At 37.8% G+C, this 24,957-nt stretch overlaps 1 protein-coding gene across 15 annotated transcripts in view; it reads right to left on the bottom strand.

Moving 5' to 3' along the window:
- Positions 1-24,957, bottom strand: part of EYA4 (EYA transcriptional coactivator and phosphatase 4) — a 318,259-nt gene that overhangs the window by 129,380 nt on the left and 163,922 nt on the right. For all 15 annotated transcript variants that reach the window (XM_058735321.1, XM_058735320.1, XM_058735326.1 and 12 more), the window contains one exon: positions 2,003-2,052. In XM_058735321.1, the coding sequence (XP_058591304.1) occupies positions 2,003-2,052 (50 nt within the window). The remainder of the gene's footprint in view (positions 1-2,002; positions 2,053-24,957) is intronic.

Genomic DNA, 24,957 nt, shown 5'->3' with positions numbered 1-24,957 from the left:
GGACGTTTCTAGGGTGTGGAAATTGTCTCCTGCACCAGAAGTTAGGAGAGGAGACCAGTCAAGATCAAAATGTGTAGGCAACCTTGAACCAGTAAATGATCCTCAGTCATCTTGAAGGTCCTTTCCATTTTGTGTTTTAGTAAGTAAGGACTGTTTGTTTGATTTTCATGTTAAAAGCTTTCGAGTCATTAGATACTGATTTGCCTAATTTTACCTATTTATATTACAAATTGGGAAACTTTTTAGAAGCAGCTAATTTGTGGCAACCACTTCCTTGTTTCCAGGAAGTACAGATAGCTTTCAATTAATATATATTATACATTATATTTTATATGCTAATATAATAATTATATTATAAAATAATATAATATATGTAAATAGTGTTTTAAAAATAACCCTTATTTACCTTAAAAACAATATTGTACTTTTAAGGCCTTATAAGCCAGGATTTGACAGATAAAAAAAAAAAAAAAAAAAAAAAGAAGAATGATCTAATTCTGGTTTAAATACACTGAGCTACAAATTCTGTTTTTCCTCTATGTTACTGAAAACAATTTTGAAGAAAATCAGTTTGGTGGCTTTCTGCTTATTTAAAACTTATCTTAGCATAACACGAGGTCCAAAAATCCTGAGTGGACTTATGGGTAAAACATTTTAATATGAAATATTAAGAAGGATGATGATATTGCTGTTTTTTTCCTACTAAGCCTTAAGATCAGCTTTGCAAAAATTATCTAATTACTTAAATATCAAGCCCTAGGTAGGTCACTCAGGAAGGTCAGCAAAATGACTAGAAAGGAAATGCTCACAAGGAGTTGAGTTTGGGCCTTTCTCTCTCTCCATGAGCCCTGGAATTACTGTGTTCTGTAGGAAAAACTGGAATGGTTCATCCATTTCTTCAGGCTCCAACAAGGTAAAACTCTTTGGTTATATTTTGATCCCTAATTATAAAGGACAAAGATCAAAATGCCAAAGAACACATGTCAAAAAGTCCTCTATCCTGTTATGTACTCTTGATGGTCCAGAAGAAAAGACCGTTTATAACCATTTTAATATAATAGGTCTAGGGATTAATTATAGGAGTATCACACTGCATAAAACAGAGGTGGTGTTACTCAAACTGAAAAGGTACCGTACATAATATAAACTGGTTCTCCAAAAAAGATATACGGTGGCCATTAACTTTTTACCTAGATCTGTCCTGCTGTATTAGAGCAATAAAATCACTACTTACATCATGCATTAAAGCAAGTAGGACAAAATAAATGAGACCCATCTCACCATTAAATACAAATTTCTTGACGCAATAAGCTAGCTTATATCATCAATATCGTATTCTGGATATGTTTATTATTGTAATGGTACCTACAATACTTTTCTTTCTCCATTTAAAATTCAAGCCTGGATTTGAAGTGAACACGTGTAGGCCTGAAAACATCTGTTGGGTATCTGAACCAAACACACAGACAATTACACGGTGCTAAATTCCTGTAGGCAATGGTCTGAGCACTTTGTTGCATCATTTCTACAGGCTCCAAATAACCAAAAAGAGAGTGCCAAGTCGATTTTGATTTTTCCAATTTGAGAGCATTCTCAAAATCTAGCAATGTTTTATTGAAAAAAAATATTGTAGTTCTACTGGTAAACACAGATTTTTTAAAGCTGTGGAATCTCTGGAAGAATTTCACATGTGAAAATACTTTATAAGAAAAGATAAAGAAAAAGGAAGCTGAACTCAAATAATGAATGTGAAGGGACAGTGTTTTCCAGTGTTTCTAGAGCTGTCTCTACTATTGTTCTTTAAAGGTGACTTCAATCAGAATCCTTTTTATTCATGTTGCGATTAATGGTACCCTTGCCAATATGAAATGTAGCTTGCATAAAGAAAAGTTCTTTGGACCTCAATGCTTCAAATCACAGTTGTATCTGGAGTATAACATCTGACTAGTTCTCCAAAATTGCCATTTCCCTTAGTGGAGTCTTGACTTCTATCTTACAGTACCTGGAATTCTGAGGTTCTGAAGCATCTGATTCTGTGCACGTTTTCTTTACCTGTAAGAAAAGAAAAGAGCGCGAGTTATTTTCCTGTGAAAATACAACTTCCTCGCTCAGGTTCGCACACTTGTTAAAGTGGATACAGCCCTGCCCACCGAGATCTCCATAAAATAATCTCCACATTTTACAAGGGCAGCATGCGGGGCTAAATAGTGTAGTTCATTATTATCCCACGATCAGCTGCCAACGGCACTTCCCTGGACTCCGTAAGTATGTAAAATGTTCAGTCAAAATGGCTTGGGACTAGCTTAACTAGGAACAAAGAAACCAAAGAACCAGGTTTCCCACTTAGGAACAAGAAAGCCATACTGTTCTCAATTCACTGAGAAATGTTTTTCCAATTGATATCACTTCTGTCCCCTACCACAGTGCACAATAATAAACACCAGGTTCTGGGGCAAAGTATGGTGTTAGCTAAAACATTCACATATTAATTTTCATTTTCTCAATCCGGTGGCTGTATGTTTTCTATATTTCTCAGCATATCAATTAAGTTCCAGCATTGCTCACAGACTTCTCACATATATTTGCAGTATATTTTGCAGGCTATATTTCAACTTTGCGGTTTTTAGCCCACAAAAGGTAAAGAACAAAAATGACTTTTGCTTCCAGGACTTGCTACCCATTTCTGGACAACAGTGGGTGCTACATTCTCTAAAAGAAGGTAAAGCAAAAATCCATGGTCTTTCATAATTTAACTTCAAGCACAGATATTTTATCTAACTACTATGGACTTCACGGTATATTATATGCAAAGTAGACGCTATTTCAAAAATTCCTTAGTTAATACAGAGCATGAACAATACACATTTCCAAGTCTACCGTTACATACTCTGGGTGTTTATACTGTGATAGTCCATCTGTGCCACCTACAAAATCCAAGACATTTAAAATTCTAATGCATAGCTTGGAAGTGAAAAGTAAGGCCACTAAAAGTACACGGTGGGCACATACCCTGCGTGTCAACTGTGATACAAATGGCAACGCTTGGGAGTAAGTTTTGAATTTTAAAGATACAGTATTGTCTTTCCAGCTCATAAAGTAATTCTTTCCTCCTCTGACTCGGAATACTCAAAAAACAAATACATAGGGGCGCCTGGGTGGCTCAGTCGGTTAAGCGTCCGGCTCAGGTTATTATCTCAGCGTCGTGAGACCAGGCCGCGTCAGGCTCCCCACGAGCTTGCTTGGGATTCTCTCTCTCCCTCTCTCTCTCTGCCCCTCCCCTGCTTGCTCTCTCTTTTTCTCTCAAAATAAATAAACATTTTTTTAATCTTAAAAAAACACATAAAAAAAACTCCCACACTTTCAAAAACCCATGTTTTTTGCTTTCATTGCTAAGCCAAGGCATTTTCATGATCTGGGAAATCAATTCTTTTTCCTGCTTGATTAACCACGCTCTCTTCTGCATCCTGCGTACACATTTACACAATATGAAACTAAAACCGTTGAGCAAAGAGATTATCCTTCCTTTCCTAGCATATAACATTTTCTATGCTCTTGACATGGAACTCAGCACCATGAGGTAAAGAAATGCTTTCAAGATTAATTAAAGAAGAGTTAAAAAAAGGAATACTTTTCTTAAAATATAAAATTTACTATGAAACCCACATAAAGTCTTATGTCCACTAAAACTTGTCAAAACAATTTTTTTTTAAGGGAAGGCCACCAGAACAAAAAAACCTTTATTTCCCACTGGTTCCTTCCCATGATTCCTCACCAGAAACTACACGAGTTGTCCAGGGAGTATGCAGAAATCCCCTCAAAGTCAATGTTATTTTCCTCAAGACTATGCTGACTGGACTTTGCACCTGGCTGAAGAAGTTCCAGACCATCCTAGCGAACTACACATACACTCCTGAGAGTCAGAACCAGATGACTTCCTGTAGTTTAATAAACAAAGAATTTTTTTTAATACCCATGGTTTTATGAGACCGCGTTCTCCAAATAATTAACCATACAGTTCTGACGTTTTAAAATTTATCCTCAAAGTGGTAATTATAACGGCAGGGAACACATCTACTGATTACTTACTATCTAGTACCCACTGAGTCTCAGATTCAGAGCTAACACTTAATACGTATGTGATGAAAGACTGAAGTACATACAGACAGTCTTTGTCAATACATACTGTTACAGCTGTAAATTCCACAAAGTGATTTTTTTTTTCAGGTTTCATTCATTTGTTCCTGGTCAAATGGGGGAAGAGTTAATACTTAGAATCCTGCTGTGTGAAATGTCTATGCAGTGTTAGGACTGCAGTATGAAAGGTCTACGCAGTGCTATGGGTGCTCAGAGAACAATCTACCCCAGCCAAAGGAAGATGGGGACAGTAACAACGGAAGTGACTTCTCAACTGAGTCCTAAAAGGTAACGTCTTCCAAGACTGTTTGGAGAAAGATATTTCAACATCATGGGATATGCCAGAGGCATCCTATTATAAAGACCTTATATACGGCAAAGAATTCAGAATTTAATCTTTGAATTGAACACTTCTAAAAGAATACGTTTTAGAGATGATGTAGAAGATAGTGTGGAAGGGGGACAAGGTGAGGGCTGAAGAGACTAATGCAACAGGAGAGAAAGTTAAGTTCTATGAAAACAGTGATGGCATTGACCTTGCACATCACTACATCCCTCGCCTTGAGCAGACGCTCCCTGTTATGGTCTGAATGCTTGTGTCCCTCCCCCCCCCCTCCACCCAGAATGCGTATGTTGAAATCCCAACCCCCTGGGATGAAGTGGGGCCTTTGGGAGGTACTTAGGTCATCAGGGTGGAGCCTTTATGAATGGGATTAATGCTCTCATGAAGGAGACCCCACAGAGCTCCCTAACCTTTCCACCATGTGTGGACAAAGTGAGAAAGCACTTTGCAGGCTGTCACCATTTGACAATAACCACAAAAGCAGGCTGTCACCACATGACCATGCTAGTACCTTGTTCTTAGACCTCCAGCATCCAAAATGGACAGAAATAAATTTCTGTTGTTTATAAACTACCCAGTCCGTGGTATATTTTGTTATGGCAGCTCAAATGGACTCACACGCTCCCCAAATCCTGGCTTACTAAGTGGATCACATTCAATCCATTGGTGAGAGATGGTGAAGACCTAAATTAAGAGCCATGAGGACAGAGTTGAGAGGATGTTTCTGGCAGATATTTCTGAGACAGAATTGACAGAATCCGGTTACTGACTGAAGCAAAGTATAAAGAAGAACATGATCTGATCTTTTAACCTGTCCTTGAAAAGACATTTTAATAATGCCAAAGAACAACAAAGATGTTAACTTGTAACTTTTGTTAAATACTTCAAAACCCTGTTATTTCTGAACCCATAGAGAAAAAAGTTAAATGAATCATTAAAAAACTTACGTCTGTTGTGTCTTGATCACAGAACTAGGGGGAAAAGAGATAGTTTTATCTAAACATGAACACACTCTCCCATCTGAGAGATCAACAACGCTTCATTAAATGGTGGCTGCTAAAGTAGGTATGCTATTGGAGAAAGAATATCCTTACAGAATATATTCTGTTGCCAAGATCACCAATTTAGTTTTGAATTTGTTTCTGAACAAAGTTGAAACAAGGAGGCCAAGAAATGAGGCAGAATTTCATGCCCATTATTTAAATCCAAATCCTAGTTTTCATAAGACACACAAGGAGGTGGGCAAAAACATGCCAAGAAGAAAAAAATGAATAGTGCTAAATGCATTTAATAGGCTGCACTAATGTGAATTTTAACCCTACTTAACATTATGAAAGTACATGCAGAATCAAAGCGAAATGAAAAAAGAATTACAAGTTTGTTTTAAGAAAATAACTATTTAGTATGTAATTAACATAAAAATATCAAAACACTAACTTTTTAGAATGAATGAATGAATAATAGCTCAAAGTTCTAAATTTTTATTATATATGAGGCACAACGCTTAGCTAGATACTATTTTTCCCCAGTTCATAGAGGATAACACTGAGAACCAGAAAGGTTAACCTGCAAGCAAGCTGTGTAGTAAACTTCAAATCCAGATATATGAAGGCATGTTAATCAGTACGCTAAGAACCTAAAATTCATAAATATACAACCTAAAACGTTTAAAATGAAGTTCAAAACATCTTGCTATTTACAAGTTCAATTTTTACTAATTCATAATAATGATAATCGCTGTCGTTTATTAAGCAATTTTTTTTTTCCTACTCACTATGCTGGACTATGTATATGTGTAATCTCATTTAATCTATGAAGACAGGTATGATGGGCACATCATTAGTGTTCACAAATGAGAACACGAAGGGCTCAAAGAGGTTAAACGACCTGTCCAATGTCCCACAGCTAGCACTAACAGGGACGGAATTAGAACTGAAGCCTATACATCAAGCCTTTCTCTCTCTCCTAGGCCAGATTTGCCACTTGTTTTTATTAGGTGTTTTAAAAACTAAGAGTTGAAACTAACATCCCATGGAAAAATGTTTAAAGAACCTACTAGTTATCTCTGAAATACGGTAACCGTTGAAGGAATCTTTTAAACTGGACTACTGAAGTTACCTGTTTTCACCAAGCACTGGTAACATTTCACGTCCATATATGCGAAGTGAAATGGAGTTTTGAAGAAATTATCCAAATACCGCTAGCATCTAGCCATGTTACCAACACCCCACCCACTCCAAAAAAGGGCTACCATGAGAAACAACCTTTGTGCTTTTGTTGGTGTTTTTCGTCTGAAATAAACAGGATCTGTTCATCAACAGAGCTTTCCTGAATGCCTTGGGTATTCTAGGTACCGCTGTAGGCATGGAGATGAACCAGACCTGAGCAGTCCAACAGAGCAGCCACTAGCCACATGTGGCTTTTTTCTTTTTAAGTTTATTTATTTTGAGAGGCAGAGAGAGAGTAAGAGAGACAGAAAACGTGACCGGGGGTAAGGGGGCAGAGAGAGGGGGAGAGAGAGAATCCTATGCAGGCGACATGGGGCTTGATTTCACGAACCCGTGGGGGTCCTGACCTGAGCTGAAATCAAGAATCAGATGCTTCACCAAGTGAGCCACCCAGGCACCCCTATGTGTGGCTATTTAGAACCTGTAAGGAACCTAGTCTAAACTAAGATGTGCTGTAAATATAAAAGGCACACAGGATTTCAAAGAGTTAGCAAGAAAAACATGTAAAATATCTCAATATTTTTTTATATTGAGAAATGAAATATTTGAGATATAAGAGGTTAATAATTTCCCTTGTTTCTTTTTATTTTTCGAATGCAGCTACTAGAAAATTTAAAATACATATACAGCTTACACCCTATTTCTGTTGAATAAAACTGACTCAGACCAACAAAAACCTGCCTGGTGATCATGCATTCTAATGGGGAAGACATTCAGTACATCTGTAAACAAGTAAACAAAGAATATAATGTCAGAGGTAAGTGCCAAGAGAAAATAAGGCAGAATAAAGGAATAGAGAACACTGGTCAATAATATTACCTTAGTTAGAAAATCATAAAAGTAGTTCTAATTCACAATACCATTCATCCTTCAAGTTTTTTAAGGCGGTATGTATATAAGTAACATAAATTGTACTTTTAAAATAAATTATAAAGAATGTAGGATTTGTTGAGAGAGTAATCAATATTGCCAACGTCTGGAAAATATATGTAGAATGCATCATGTATAGAATGTTTTGCATCATGATTATCATATTCAAGTATAAAAATCCCCTTAAATTTTTAAACATTTTCTAGCCACTAGGTGCTTTGAGAAGGTTACAATCTTTTCAAGAGAAACAGAATTAACTCATTTAAAAAAAAATTGCAAAGAAGAACAAGTTTCTTTTATCCTATCCATCATCTTCTAAACAGCTGGAACCAATTATTACAATTATTTTCTACTTAATCTTGCTATTTATAAATCCTGAAACATTAAAGATAATAAAAAAAAAACATGGAATAATGGATGATGACATTTTCAAAAGACCTCTTTTGTAACTTCATTTTGTTTGGAAATGAACTTTAATGATTAAGTCTTAGGATATATTATACAGTGATAATAAAGGATCAGTTCTGCAATTATACTCCAATAATTTCATCCAAAGATGAAAATTTCAGAGATGAAAGTTTGCTGATGTAATGAAACTCATTATGCATATTTTTATGGGTGGTATATAAGACAATCTTTATTTCTTCACTGAACTGTGTAGGAAATATAACGTAAATTAGATTTACATGCAGTATGTTTAAGGAAAAAAATGGATTAAAAGACAGAAAAATAAAATTTGTTTTCCAAATGCAAATTATACTATAGATCATTGCATGGAAATTCTTTGTGAACACAGAAAGTGACACAGGATTATTGTCAACCACAAAAATTCAGGTTGCCAACTTTGGTTGTATTTCAAATATAAATACTCTAAATGCAAAAGTGACTTCTGTTTATAAGTAAACAATATTTGTACAAGTACTGTAAAGTATCAATGCCGAGGGTCTGTACACTTTATAAAATGTATTTTTTATGACTGGATTGGATAAAGTTGTAAATAGTTGCCTAATAAGGAAGTATAGGTATCTAACCTCACTTCCTTTACATTCTGACTTAGTGAAAATAAGAAGCTTCCTGAAATATCAACTGTTATGTGTCACTTTTCATTATTTTCTAATACTTAGAAGTTGGAATATCTGAATTCCAAATTACATAATGGAGTGAAAAAGTATTTTCTTATAATTATTCCAGCTGTATCCTGGGAATGTAACTTATGTTTTCATTAAACACATTTTATTTATTTTTATTTATTTTTTAATGTTTATTTATTTTTGAGAGAGGGAGAGACACAGTGTGAGCGGGTGAGGGGCAGAGAGAGAGGGAGACGCAGAATCCAAAGCAGGCTCCAGGCTCTGACCTGTTAGCACAGTGCCTGATGTGGGGCTCGAACTCAGGAACTACGAGACCATGACTTGAGCTGAAGTCAGATGCCCAACCAACTGAGCCACCCAGGCGCCTTCATTAAATATGTTTTAATTAGATGACCCTTTTTAAAATGTTTGATTTTTTTCATTTAGTTGAACCAGCTGACATTGAGTTTGAAGGGTTTCTTCAGATCATCTTATTCTCAAGTTAGTAGCATTAAATAAATATGAATCAAAATTTGTCCTTTTTTAAATTTTACTCCAGAATGCATACAGTAACAAAACTGACAAAACAGAAAAGTAGGTATATGAATTAACTTTTAAAAATTGAGCCAAAATAATAATAGTTGGAGTATTCAACAAAATATATAATTTTTACTATGGAGGCTTTGCCAAAAATTATTCTAATATTTATTTACTTGGAATAGTCAAACAGAATATATGTTCACTTTGTAAATATAATATTTACAAGTTAATACCACTCTAGAACTTAGCATGGGATGTACACTTTAATGAGATAATCTATGATTATTTGTGCTGCAGAGTAAATGTAATTTATGTTGATAAGATAAGCATAGAATTGCTATTCTAATAGTCCCATACAGATACAAACTTAGACATTATCTAAATCAGTTTCAACTAAAATGTCTTCACATTCTTCAACCGGACTTATTCTACATTTTTATACAGGTTACAATTCCTTTTTTGACTCCTAAAAACTTAAAGTATAAAAAAAAACTTTGGAACACAAAGTTGTCACATAGAGTTTTAAAAAAATATACCTGTTTTTTTTTAATTTTTTTTTTTAACGTTTATTTATTTTTGAGACAGAGAGAGACCGAGCATGAATGGGGGAGGGTCAGAGAGAGGGAGACACAGAATCCGAAACAGGCTCCAGGCTCTGAGCCGTCAGCACAGAGCCCGACGCGGGGCTCGAACTCACGGACCGTGAGATCATGACCTGAGCCAAAGTCGGCCACCTAACCGACTGAGCCACCCAGGCGCCCCCAAAAATATACCTGTTTTTATATGCCCATACAAATTGAGAGATTTTGAAATGAAATGAATGAAATGAAATGAAATGAAATGAAATGAAATGAAATGAAATGAAATGCCATTTTGCCAAATAGTGGCCAAAACATTAATGACTTGGAGATAGATTTTATAAAAATCTAATTATGAAATAACCTAAATCTACTTTTTATAAAGTGTCATTCTTTCTGAGAAACAAAAACTTGGCTGCTCTAAAATTCACAGATTTCTGAAATCCTTTTCATGGAGTTAGGAAAGTTTCTTTACTCTTCCCTTTTCTTAGTAAATCCCTTTTCAACCTCTTTATCATTGCTTCCCCAAGTTCTCCCCTGTAACACCAACTATCATTTCCCCAAAGACCATGCTATTTATTTATTACAAAAGTGAGTGAAGTCTACTACAAAACTGGAAGTCTATATCCACCTCAGTTCAAAGAAAAACTGCCATATCCTTTCTTTAAATGCTATACATAGATAAAGTACAAAGAAACAATTGAATATTCCATTTTTGACTGCAACAGTAAACAAAATAAACACATACACTAAGAATAGGAGGGTTAGAAGGTTAAGAAGTAAAAATCCACAACCAAAAACCTGAAGTAGAAATTATTTTACCCCTCTAGTATTGGGCTGTCATGGGCAAGATTTCACTTGATTTGTGGCCTTGAAAGCAGGGGGCCTTCCGGGACCCAGGTTTGGGGGAGGGAGGTTATACAAAATCACCCACTGGGGAGGAATTATATTTAAAAGTAAAAAAATCTTATGGGCTATAACTCTTCATCAACTACAACTGTCACAATAGTATTCACATTATTTGAGAGTTCATTGCAAGGTTGGATAGATTTAAAAAGCAACTTAGTAACAATGACTCAGGGAAACAAAGCATAATTATATATGTACAACATAGAAGTATTAAATCAAACGTCAAACCTCATATGCTTTTAGAGTTTGGAAGCACATTTTCTCCTTAATTATGCCATAGTCCTTTGTCACCTGTCATAAACTCTACATACACTGTATGAAATACCCAGGAAAATTTCAAACTCCTTCTAAAGGTATGTTTCTTGATTATTACCCAATAGGGACTATATCAAAGGTAACAAAGTACTTAAAATGCCACAAAAGGAACCATAAGATGCCTTAACATATCAGGTTACAGCACATATGAAAGTTTTTCCCCTCCAGGTTTGGAAACAAGACTAGATTGATTGTTCAACGATGATACTTTGCCTAAATATGATAGATGAGTCTTAAAAGGAAATTTTTTGTCTTACAAACGTTGATTATAAACATCTAAGAGATATTTACCCATAGATCAATCTTGGTCTCCTCTATACATTTTGTTTACATGTTTCTTTGCAGTCATGGGTGTCACAAGGCAGATAAAACAACAAAAAGGCAAAGTAGAATTATCAATTCCAAACCAAGAACTAGTAATCAACGAGCATAACGTTAATTTGGTAGAAGCCGCTGCAATCGAATTCAAATTGCTGACTCTATGGTACATTTTCTCAATAAGCCAGGATAGAACAATTCTACTGATACTAAATATAAAAATCTTAGCTTTAGATTTCCCTCTGTTCAAGATTTATGAATTCACACAAATAATGCTTTAAAAATAATCTTAGAATTCACCCTATTTCCCTAGATGGAGAAGTCTTGCTAATGTTTTTGGCAATGTCTTCTACATCTTTCTGCGGTCATTCCCCACCCCCCCCCCACCCTTTTCTTAGATATTGGAATGTTTTGGCCACAAGGTTAAGAAAAACTTCCCCATTTATCATGACCTGCCAAGCACATCAGGCCCCTAGACAACGCAGCCCTTTACCACTTAACAAATTCAGCTCATCTTAGCCATGAAACTTCAAAAGAATTTGGCCACAGGCATAGATTAGCTATCATTTGTTTTGCAGCATAAATATCAATCATTGTGTAACACACTCTAGTGCACCTAACATCCTCTGCCCGTTAGGTATAGCTGATAGCTAACCTTTTCGACTTGAATGATAACTAACATAGAGATAATCCAGTTTATTGATATATAATTGTAGAATAGATAGGCAATCATTTTAGTAAAAGCTTCTGTTAAAATCTTAGTTTGAAATGTATAAACTCTAAAAGATATTTTAAGTTAGTACATACTTTCCTAATATGCCCAAAGGTATCATAATAACTTAAAGAAAATTGATGCAACCTTTAACTTTAACAATAAATTAATAGATAGAACATATGCAATAAAATGTTAAAGGCAATTTTAAATTGAACAGCATATATCTGTAAATTAATTTGAAGATTAGTGCACGTATGGTATAAATACACTTCTTGCACAGTGTATTGATAAAGAGTTCTATTTTCAAATTGTGTAAATTTTAAATTCCTGATCTCCCATAAAATGAAAACGTTTTTTATAAAGAGAAAATCTTGGGATGTTGGTTGGCATCAAGCTTTTTATTTTTTATTTAAACTATATACACTAATAAAAAAAATGTACTGTGTGGCATGATTCATTTTAATCATATATTTTTTACAACATTTTGGCAATGTTTTTCAGTTTTGAAATTGAAAGTAGTTTTCTATTAAAGCCATCTTGTATAACCATTTTTATAAAAAGCTTATAAATCACCTTTCCTTAAGTTTTAATCTTAAAATGAAATTCCTCCTTAGCAGAATTCATAAAACACAGACTGTAACATAATTTCCACACTGAAAAACACAAATTATGTGATTTCTGTCTGAGTAGATTTTCTATCGAATTAAATGAACATTTTAATTACTTGCAGGCTAAGAGCATGAGACAAAACAGTTTCGTGTGAAACATATTTCACACGTACAAATATGTGATAAGAAATATTCTCATTAACTGTGTAATTTCAAATAAAAACTAAGCAATTTATTGTAAGTCTTTTTTAAATGTAGAAGTTCATGCCTTAGATGGAAGTGAAATTTAGTCAGGTAACTTCACAACTTCTGTGGTCCTAAATATTAATGTATCATAAGGAATGGAGAACAATCTATGGTCTCAAAGTAAAATGGAACCACACCGTGGTTAAGCTCAAGGGTTAAAGAGGAAAGGAATTATAGATTAGGGCTATCTGTAGTGAAGGTCTCATTCTAGGTAAACCTAATAAATAATTGAAATGTACTTACGATTTTTTCCTCTTTGACCTCAATTAAAATGGCTCTGTGAGAGCAGGTTCTAAGGACAATTTATCCTGGTTTCCTCAATACACACTTATGAAGTCATCTGGCTTTTGTATTTCTTCAACAGCTGTATTACCTTCAAAATTGGCTTGCACCATTTCCCCAAAGCAAAATGTAAGTCTGCCCTGGACACACACAACCACCTTCCTTCTGCGGGTGGCTGTGAGCTTGAAAAGTCAGATCGTGTAATTTTCAAAATTTTAACAACAGTAATTTTATAAAGGACTTAAGAGGAAGAGAGAGAAAAATCAAAGTAGAGATTTTTTAAATTGCCTTTTCTCTCTGTTGTCCTTTTGCTCTCTCTCCCTCCCTCCTGCCCTCCCTCTCTCCTTCCTTCCCTCCCTCTCCCTGAGAAGTTATAACACAAAGCATTATAGATTATTGGTATCTGTTTCTGTCGCCATTTTGGTAAGTGATAGTTTAGTAGTGTAGAAAATTTTGGTGAAAAACGAACACTCAAAAAGCAAACTAAGGTAGGATAACATCATTGTTCAATTAGACGGGGTTTCAGAAAATAGTAACTGCAATCAAGAAAAGAAGCAGGAAACCGGATAGCGTGGACTGATGCTCAGTAGACCCTGGAAACCAAACTGGAAAACTTATTGGCTGTGATAATTCATTCTCTCTTTCTTCAAACAGGTTCCCTAAACAATCTAACTCTGGCAGTAAATCAGGGGCCACAGACACTTGGAGGACATTTTCTCCTCCTGAATTGTGTTTTTCTCACAAGAATAATAAAACAGGACTAACAGAGCAAGGCTTTCCTCGGTGGTCTTGAGTGAAAGAATTCTTTTAGATTTCGGAAGGATGGTGACAATTTACCCACATTTTAGCCCCCTGATGCAGCAGACACGGCAATTCACGCTCTTTCTTCATGAGATTCCAAGACACAAAAATATATGTAAATAATCTAAACCAAAGCACACCAAATGCTTCCACACCAAGGTTCTAAATCAAAGTATCTCCTCAGCTGCACATCCAAATGAAGGTAAAACCAACTAGAAACTTAAGATTTTTTTTTAAAGAAGTTAAAATTAAACCTGATTTTACTAGTAGTGTTTTAGGGGAAAAAGCAGAAAACAAAATCCCATACAGAAAAATATTTGCTCTCTTAAAAAATACAATAACCCGTATCGTCGACATGACTACATCTGAAATCTAATGAAAAATCCAAATTCAGCATACAATTTCAAAACAAAAATAATTATCCGGAAAAAAATGGCCATTCATCTAAATAGATGGTATTAATTTTTTTAAAAATCCTACAGCATGCACCTATAAGGGAAACGCCTCAAAGTCAACTAGTAACGTTTTCTCATGAAATCTCATCTATTAATTATCAATTACTGTTTCGCCTGCATTTCTCCCAGCATTAACAAAATGTAATTAAGTTTCAAGTAGTAAAAATAAAACATATTTAAAAGTTTCAGCATGTACAGATTAGGGATTTTCTCTATATTGATCTGCTTGCTCAATTTTATGTATATTTCTTCTATCATCCTTGTGCTAAAACTGAGAAAAATCCAAATTATTGTAATTAACATCTTTCTCTGAGATAGAACTGCCTATACTTACACGGATGGCTTACCACATAATATAATAGCAGTTATAATGTTTCAATCAAAAGCTAAATACAACTTACCTCATTTAAAGTCCCCAAACCTGAAACTAAATCCAGTTTTACTTGGAAGTAAGGTGTGTGTGTGTGTGTGTGTGTGTGTGTGTGTGTGTGTGTGTGTGAAGTTCAACAGCCAGTAAATTCCACTCTCCAGTGTGAGTAGAATGAAACCCGGTTGGAGGATTACACAATACTCTGAAAGGCTTACAGTGTCTAACCAACATCCAGGTAGCCTTAAAAACACCTTGCTCTGGAATGAACCCTTCTGGCTCTAGAGGCAGTGCAGTTATTCAGGGTAACTAGGAGGACACCTGGTGAGTAAACACTCCTGGCTCCAGCCGATGGCTTTCCACGCCCTTCTGTTTATGGTAAGATGACATACCATCACAGGTCACCCCCATGGACAGTGCCCGTCTCTCAGTGGGCACAGATGAGAAGTACAGTATTGATTCTGACTCCCAGGCCGCCAAGCTGCAATCCTCGTGACCATTCAGAGCCCACTGGTATAGCTACTCGAAAAGTTAAATCCCTGCGCTAAGTTTTCTAAAAGCAAATTTTACTTTAATTTCTTTTAAAGCAAAATATTTCAGGAGAAGAAATGCCTCATGACAAGTTAAGCACTGGTACTCATTAAAATAAGGATTAAATGAAGACTGGTACTCAATGTCCCAAACCCAACATTTTCGGTTTGTTCATTTTTGGGTTTTTGTTTTTTGGTTTTAGGTTTTTTTAGATGAAGAAGAAGTCCTGTAAATTTTTACTTTCATTATTACATTTCTCCAGGAAGTACAACATTTTCTTCTTCCCTTACACTCAAGTATGCTGACAAAGTGGGAAAATAATTACAGGTATTTTTATGTAATTCATTTTTTTATGTATTTTTATGTAAGGTATGGGAAGGGCTGATCACAATTCTAAATATTCACACAGAGGTTATCATTTTATGTAAAATGTCTTCTAAAATAAAGCCGTTTATGTTTAAAAGGAAGAGATATGTTAAGTTCTAATAAAATGAAAAGACAGCTAAATTCAAGAGATAAAGATAATGCAATTAAGTCCATTCTGTGGCACTGAAGCTCCCTTTGTAATTAAAAAAAAAGAATTGTTTTCTTTAAAGAAAACAATGTTATGAAACTTTCATCCCTTCACCCTTTAAAAATGTATCTCGCCGATCTCGAAAGACTAAGCTCATTTGGTAAGTTCCTCCTACAATATTTCAATTTGGCATTTACAGGCATTATGGGAATTACCGCCTCCAATTTATCTACATAATTCTGGGATGATTTCTCCCATTTTTCTCCATCTTTACAGCGGGGCTCGAAATGATACACTGAGGCAAAGGGCTCAAGATAGAGACCGACAGCCGACGAATAAGCAGCTCAATCTGAGTGGTTCTCAGGGCCAGTATTTCTTGCAGTCATTTTCGTTTTCAAGGGAGGAATTGAGTGAAAAGCCATTACCTACTTCAGGTTTGGGCAGCAGTGCGGAAACCCCAGTGCCCTCAGGAACTGAGGACGTCGCTGTCTTCCCACGGTGCTGGCTGCTCTCGCCGCAGTGGCTGAGAAACTGGAGAAGCATAAGCAATCCACCTGCAGCACTGGTTCCGCCCAGGTTTGGATGCCACTACAGTATTTACTTGACACAGAGCTGACTGGGCCTATTAGAGTTCATAAAAGGCGCTGATTAGGGGCCCCCTGGGTGGCTCAGTCGGTCCAGCGTCCGACTTCAGCTCAGGGCACGATCTCACGGTTCGTGGGTTCGAGCCCCGCGTCGGGCTCTGGGCTGACAGCTTGGAGCCTGTTTTGGATTCCGTGTCCCTCGCTCTCTGCCCCTCACCCACTCATGCTCTGTCTGTCGGTCTCTCTCTCTCAAAAATAAATAAACATTACAAAAATTACAACAAATAAATAAAATGTGCTGAGTACTTATTTTAGAGGCCCTGTTTTGACAGATTCAGTTCTTTGTTCCCAGTATGGTTGGATCAGTGAAAGTAATGTCATCTTCGCAGCCAGTGCTTAAGTAGTTTAGAGCTTCTTGAGTATTGTGGCATAAATTTGAGTTTTTAATCTCCACAGAATATGCTTCTGAAATGACCGCTCTCTTAACTCTCTTAAGGGACTGTAGTCATTTGGAATTTTCTAAAGTCTGAAGAGCCCAAGAAACATTCATTGAAGCAAAATCTGTGTCTGTTCTTGCTACAAGAGAGCCCCAGTGAACCACGGCTAAAGCCCTAAGAAGGACAAAAGAAGTTCTTCGTGAATTAAAGAAGGCTGGCTCGATAGGGGGCAGTGAGAAAGGGTTCAATTAGCAACTTGGGATGAAAACTTTATAAATAAGGGAACTACAAACATGAAAAAAAGATGTCATTTGTAGTTACAACTCCTTTTTTTTTTTTTTTTTTTTTTTTTTTTTTAAGTAGGCTCTGTGCCCAGCGTGGAGCCCTATGCAGGGCTTGAACTCACGACCCTGAGAGATCAAGACCTGAGCTGAGATGGAGAATCAGGTGCTTAAACGGAATGAGCCACCCAGGTGCCCTTGCAACGCTTAAAGAATACAAATAGCTACAATCTTTCTGATGAAAAATGTAATCTTTATCTCAGCTTACATTAAGGCATCAAAGTGTTCCTAGAATCATAAAAGCAAATGGTATACCATTACTTTACATTGTTTAAACTGAGGAGGGAAATTACACTGATGGGTTTTTAATAACATTTATGAACAGAGATTGTTGAGATGCTCTTCCATCCCCAATGCACCTCTACCAAGGAACTGGAACAAAGAGACAAACCAATCTGTCTAAGCATCTATTCTCCCTCCCGTGAAGCAAAGATTTCCATCGCAGAGTGTCAATGGTATAGTAGCTATTTTTTCAATGTGAACCACCTATTTCTGAGACTTTATCTATCCAATATACTTCGTTTAATAATTGTTTTGATTACCCACAGTTAAAATCAAGCAGAGAGCTGTCAATCAATGCAATTATTATGAAATACCCTGTAGGTACAAAGGAATTAATAAAATAGCCCAAATCAAAGGAACTAGACAGCTTTAAAAGCCAGTAGAGCCTTCTCATGGGTAAATATTTGGTTTCCCTTTTATTTTAAAATATTGAAAATGGCGCTTCGATCTCCAACGACTACCTTTCAGTGACTTAAGGGCAATCGGTGAGGACCTGTCCCATGTTCTGATAAACGTGAAACTATCAGGAACCACTGACAGTCAATGCATTACCACAGTGACTTGCACAGGGATCCTGCTGCACTATTTGTTTAACGCACGGATATCCTTCAAAGTTATACGCAGAATGAGATTAAGTTTAGTCAGTCATAACAACCCTTAGGTTTGGCAGAAATCACACCATTTTTTTTTTTAAATCTAGAAAATAGATTGGGGACTGCCACTTAATGGAGTGCATTCTTCACATTTGGAATGTGAATACTCACTCTCCATAAAATCTTAGCCCAGGGCAGGTGCTTCTGGGCTCCCTGTTCTTTATTTCTTCCCACTCAATGGCATCATGTTTTGTACATCATCTAGTAATCTATCAAACACCTCCCTCTCCAAAGTTATAAAATATCTCCAGGTCCTTTTATAACATTTCTCTTCATTAATATCTAATTCAATATAAGACAGCTTTATGAGAAGTTCCAAGAAAACATATTAAAAATCAAGGGATAAAACAGAGCCAACATGGGGAAACAAAATAAAAACAAAACCAAACCAAAAGTGCAATCATAGAATTCTGACAACAACTGAAAAATCATAGAGAGGGAAAAGAAAAACAATTTAGAATGTCTGTAGGTATGATAAATTCCCAAATTGCTGGTTTGAAAAAGCCCATATGGAATCAAAACTAAACAGCCACCACAAACTATAAGTACCTCCTTAGCTAGGTCACTGATGTGGTATCTACATTGGAATACAGAATCCAATATCTAGGAGTCTATTTTAAAACAAACAGTAAATTATGTCCATGCCATTATAGAACAAATACCAAATAATAATAATAATCAATGCAGTAATTATATTTGCCATTTGATTAATCTTCTTTCTTTTTCTGTTAAGGCTGTCAACCTCCACTATATTCAAGAGCCAAGTGGGTAGTTTCGAGTGAAGCTAGTCAAGTGGAGGTTGGGCTATTGGCAAAGCGCATGACCTTCCCTAAACCATTCAAATTCTGTACTTCCTCCCTAGACAATCATTCACGCATTTTCAGGTCTTAAATGCCATCTGTATGCTGTAGAGTCACAAATTTTCGTCACCTCCTGAGATCCATCATCTGGCTTCCAAACTCTCATTCTCCTAATTTATATCTCTCTATAAAGATCTCACGGCCGTATCAAACTTTTATATGCCCACTGCTAGTCTCTATTACTACTCTGCCAATCCTACCTTTACTGTCCAAAATTTTCCATATAAATAAAGCTGGAGTCACTGGGTCCTCCCTTTTCCTCAAACTCTGTATCTAAATTCACCTATGCAGCAGAATTAGACCAGCCTGAAGAACTAACCTCAACCCTGTTCCCCACAGTGTTAGACCAAATCAGCTGAACAAATTTCATAAACCACTGAAGTCAACCTTTAGAGAGCCAAGTGGCTTTATCCTTAAGTTTCTGTATTGACCTTCCCACCTAGTATTCAGACATCGATGAGTCCGACAAGAGGAACTTGAGGGCAAATCCGATATCCTTAATAACCTTGGCCAGTGACTGGAGACTAGGCTGAATACCACCAGGATCAAGGTGACAGTGCTCATTACTTCAGCTAAAATAGGAAATAAATTTCATACCACGTTTTCTAATTAAAGATAGAGATAATAATGGCCCACAGGATACACACGAATAATGAGTCAGCTACCCCTCCATCAAACTTCTCTGAGTGACCAAGCGTAGCTTTATTTTGGATAGAGTTCCACATTTGGCAGGTATATGATCCATGGTCCTTTTTTTTTTTTTAATTTTTTTTTTTTAACGTTTATTTATTTTTGAGACAGAGAGAGACAGAGCATGAACAGGGGAGGGTCAGAGAGAGGGAGACACAGAATCTGAAACAGGCTCCAGGCTCCGAGAGGGAGACACAGAATCTGAAACAGGCTCCAGGCTCCGAGCTGTCAGCACAGAGCCCGACGCGGGGCTCAAACTCACGGACCGCGAGATCGTGACCTGAGCCGAAGTCGGCCGCTCAACCGACTGAGCCACCCAGGCGCCCCAACCCATGGTCCTTAAATACTTGAACGTCTCTTATGACATCCCTAACATAAAAGTTCTAAACAAAGCACAGTTCTAAGATATATACAAAGCCCCCACAAAGAAAGTGGTTTTTCCAATACTGGGGGCCCCATCAGCTGGGGACACACAGGTGGGTGGTGCCTCCAGTGTGACTTCTAGGTCAGTTAGTAGGCCATAAGATTCCCAGTTGAGGGGCACCTGGGTGGCACAGTCAGTTAAGCGTCTGACTCTTGATCTCAGTTCAGGTCACGATCTCATGGTTCGTGGGTTCAAGCCCTGCATGGGGCTCTATGCTGATGGTGCAGAGCCTGCTTGGGATTCTGTCTCTCCTTCTCTCCACTCCTCCCCCACTGTGCTCAACGTAAATACATAAACTTAAAAATAAATAAATAAATAAAAAAGATTCCCGGCTCAGCTTCAATAACTGAGTCTAGTTTTGGGGGCTAGTTATTTCAATCTCTGTTTATCCATACCACTAATTCGTGGCATTTATTTGTTGCATGTAGTGAACAATAGCTATGGAAATGATAGGGAAGACATCTAAATGTGTTCATATGTTTTTTTCATGGGGTAGAGGAGTTGGGCCACCTTCCGCTGTTGTTGATAAACTCCTTGGTCAGGTAAAGGGAAATGGTGCTCAAATCACGTCAGAGCCATCTGCCAGGGGATAGCAGAGCCACAAGTCACTTAAATGCAAGGTGTCTCTAACAGTGTGGGGGAGCCACACTAGGGCAGTTTCCTTCAAGAGGAAGGTTCCAAGAATGGCTGTGAAAGACAAACAAAACCATTGATGTTTATTAAATCACTGCACTTCCCAGGTCTAAGGTTTTCTATCCACAGATTCAGTCACCGCCTTTCTCTTATCACCATAAAATCATGTGTCATATTCAAGTAGTTCCAATTTCACCTTTTTCTAATCATTCCCTACTTACACAGACCTTTCATCCAGAAAGGTCAAGAGCAAGAGGGCCAAGGCCACTTTTATAAAACTTACAGAGGCCCAAGAGGTCCACTCTACGGAGAATCAGCAAGTAGTTCACTCAACCAAGTGATCAATGTCATTATGAGCTAGGATGATTCAATCCAACAGGACATTTCAAGGGGCTGAACCAGATTAAGTTTGAATCCTCTCTTCCCCCTCTGACCAGGTTGCCACCCAAAGCGTGTACCAAAGAGGATGATCTGGGGTTGCTATCAGGGAAAAGACAGACATCACATCTAGGAATGATCAGGATGATACCCCAAATCTTCAAAATGCAAAGTTTGATATAACCTCTCACCCCTTCCATCCTCATCATAACTCAGGAAGTGATCAAGAGACGATCCATAACTGGAGCCGGGTGGATTCAGTAACCAAAGTGTCTTACTAATAACGTATGTGGACCAGAGGAGGTCAGAGAGGAAGACTTATAAATCTTTTGACTTAATTTTAAGGAGGCTGTTCCAGCGTTCAACAATATAGGATGTTTGCGGATGACAGGGCGCAGAGAAGGGCCACTGAATACCCTCCTATCGGTCCTGGCTTCTGTGACAGAAGAGGCACCACTGTCAGACTTATACAGATTAATGTCAAGGGCCACAATGGTGCAGCTATAGTTGGCTGATTGGACCAGAACAGCAAAACCATAACCTGACAACCTGTCAACAGCAGTGAGGTACCACTGACATCCCAAGAGGGGGTCCAATGCAATCAATCTGTTAGGAATGGCAGGAGTAAACCACTATCAAATGTGTCTTCCCTCACTGAGAAAAGCAGGACAACTGTTAGCAGGAGTCACAGTTTTCCATGCCAGTCACCTCCGCATGGAAACACAGAGGGCTTTACCTCCTGAGCAGTCTTTGGCCGTGGGTCTACTGCCTGTCTGGTACAGTAATGAATCTAGGCAGCAGTGGCAAAAGTCTGGGTGTGAACGGAACCAGCAGCTCGATTCCAGTTGGTTCTTATCAGAGAATAGGCCCTTACCATAAACCTCTTCATGAATGACCCTGACAGCTTAACCATTTCCAGAGCCTGTGACCCCCAAGAGGGATGGTTTCAATCTGCCAGTTGGTAGTTTTTCAAGTGGCAAAGCAAACAAATACATCATTGGCAACATTCCCAGAGACCGTAAATACATAAAAAAGATTGATCAAGGGGAGTATTGGCCAGTACTGTAAGAACTGCCTTGGATTCTGCACACCGAGCAGAGACAATATCCATTTTCTGCATAGCTGACGATGAACCTGAATAGTCACGGCAGCCCAAACCTAACTGAATTCTATTTCAATTTAGCCCATCCATCAGTGAACAGGGCCCAGGCATTTAAAGGAACCTCCTGTGAGTCAGGAGATCAAGTTTTCCCTAAAGGGAGAGCTGCCACTTTTCCATGTGAGGTTAAGATGTTGCTGGTGTCAGGCTGGCTTCATTCCTGATAATACCATTGCCATGTGACAATCCAGACTTGCTGGGCCTTTCCTACCCTGTTACTCACTGAGTATGAACTGATATACGCCCGAGTGTGAATATCAGACTGAAGAGTTACAAGGCCTCCACAGGCCTCGTCTAACTCCAAAGAACTGTACCCGGTGTCCACATCTGGGATGTGGTACCACCCCATGGAGGTTGCTTCCTTTTGCAGAGGCTCCAAACAGCCAAGTCAAGGCGAACATGAAGCTCAAAAGAGGTCATTAGGGTTGCGGGGTCCCCAAAGTACTAGTGCCTCCGCACATATAGCTCTTTAAGATCAGAAGAATCCCCTCTAGATTTTATAAGCATTCACAGGATAATCATGTAGAATTCAGTAATGGATGTCACAACAAGAAGACACTGAATTGGCCCATAGGACCCACCAACAAAGGCTATTAGTTTCCTTCCCCTACTGCAAACCCTGCTCAAGCCACATGAGCTGAATTCAGGTATCCCTTACTTCCCTGGACGGGTAGGTTGCTGCATTGGGTATTTGCATATAATATGGCTATAAAAGTTTAAGTTCCTCCTCTCCCCAGAGTTCCCCGCCCCCCACGTTACATGTTTTTTTTTTTTTTTTAACCCACATTTGGGTGGGTTAAGTAATTAATTTTGGCCCTCCAGGATAGGGCGAAACTTAGCCTCATCACTGTTTTGTTTTGTTTTGTTTTTCATTAAAGAAGCTGAAATTGGGGTAGAGGGGTGGGGAGAGATCTCAGGGCACAGAGAAGAACAGTTCCACGTCAGTAAAATGAGATGCATTTAATTTCAGTTTTGACTGGCAGCAGGCTCAGGACTCAAGCAAATGAACATCTAATATTTTCAGTTCGTGCGACGCTCTGTATTGAGCAGCAAGAGTGTTCTCACTGAATTCATATCAGTTTGGGGAATCCCTACTTAGCAGCCATAACCACTCTGGCTGTGGCCAGGGCATTTGCTCAGACTTGATTTGCATAGGAGAGATTGTTTTTATTTAAAGAGTCCCTTTTAACCGAGGGCGTTTACTGCCTTATTATTGTGAGAACCTCTCTAAAGTGCTCTCCCTATTTTGACGTAAGAATGAAAAAAGGATGACTGCAGGGATGTGTCGAGATTTCTTGGGGTAGTTTCTCATTTTCCAACAGATCACCCTCATCAGAGCTCCAGGGCAGCAAAAGTCCCAGTACTAGTCAATATCTCATCGATGGTTCTCCACCGGAGCTTTTTGGGAAATCTCCCCAAGAGGGACAAAGTTCCCTTATAGCAGCCCAGACCTACTGCAAGAACTCTAAGACCTTTTACTGTTTCCTGATGGACGTAAGACGGACTACAGGGGAGATGAGACATAAAAGGACCGGGTCTTGCCATTTTACACAAGTTTTATACACCCCATACCTTCCTCTTTCAGGTGAACCACCAAAGTTCTAGTCATTTGCTTTGCTAGTGCCCATATGGCTTTGAATTTCCCTCCTTTCATGCTTCGCCTATGAAGTTATTAACTGTTGTCTGGAGAGGGTCAAAAACCTCCTCCGGACGAGGATGGGTCGCTGTACTACTTGTCACAATGGGTGAATCTGAAGCTCACATTGAGATTGGTGAGTAAGTCCCCATGCCTAGACTAGGGTTAGCGACAACCAGGGCACCTTTCAGGCAGCTGACTTTGAACCCACTTCCAGGTACTTGGATTACAACCACCTCTCTAATTCATCACCATTAACTGGCAATAAAATAGAGAAACGTTTATTCCCCAGATGACCAAATAAGCTGGTCAACATGTTCACTAATAATGTCCATGGATTTCTTTCCAGTCCTATTAATTGCCCATGAAGTCCTTATCCTTTCTCTTTCATAAAGCCATGTCTCTATCAGTATCCCTACATCATCACTAAAACTGCCAAAAATTATGAAGGATCTGGAGTTTTATTCTATTTACAAGCTAATAAGTTAGCCTGTCACAATTTCACGGATGCAGACAGAATATACAAGACTTCTAGGTCAGATTTTAAGGACTTTATTACTCACGGCAATAGTGGAAGCCAGAATATCAGCATTTTCTTGTGACAGTTCCTGAGTTCTAATTTCTACAGGGTGATATGACATTCGCACACACAATGGGTTGCATTACAGCAAAACAACTCAGAGCTTAGGGAACCCAAATCTTTTATTATGGTCAGCAAACATGCTGCCCTTTGCTACAGAGGAATGTGTTTTATTTTATAGGCAAATGTTCCCAAAGTAAAATCAACTCTGCAATTAGAAATAATTATACATCCCTGCCTGGTCTATTGAGACAACAAAATGTTGGGAGAAACACAGTTTCACTCCCAGACATCATTAATCGTCAACTATCTAACCCTGAAACCTCACAACTTCTTCTATCAGGAAAAGACTAAACAAGGACCAAACAAGGGTCAAAAATTGCTTCCTAACAGTCAGAAACAATATCAAAGTCTATACACATGCATTCCTGAAACTATATTAAACTTTTTTTTTTTTTTTTTAGGTGGGGAGAGAG

Source organism: Neofelis nebulosa, chromosome 6, assembly GCF_028018385.1.
Source record: "Neofelis nebulosa isolate mNeoNeb1 chromosome 6, mNeoNeb1.pri, whole genome shotgun sequence".
Classification (NCBI taxonomy): Eukaryota; Metazoa; Chordata; class Mammalia; order Carnivora; family Felidae; genus Neofelis; species Neofelis nebulosa.
The sequence above is the reverse complement of the archived record's forward strand: the minus strand, read 5'-3'. Positions and strand labels throughout refer to the sequence as shown.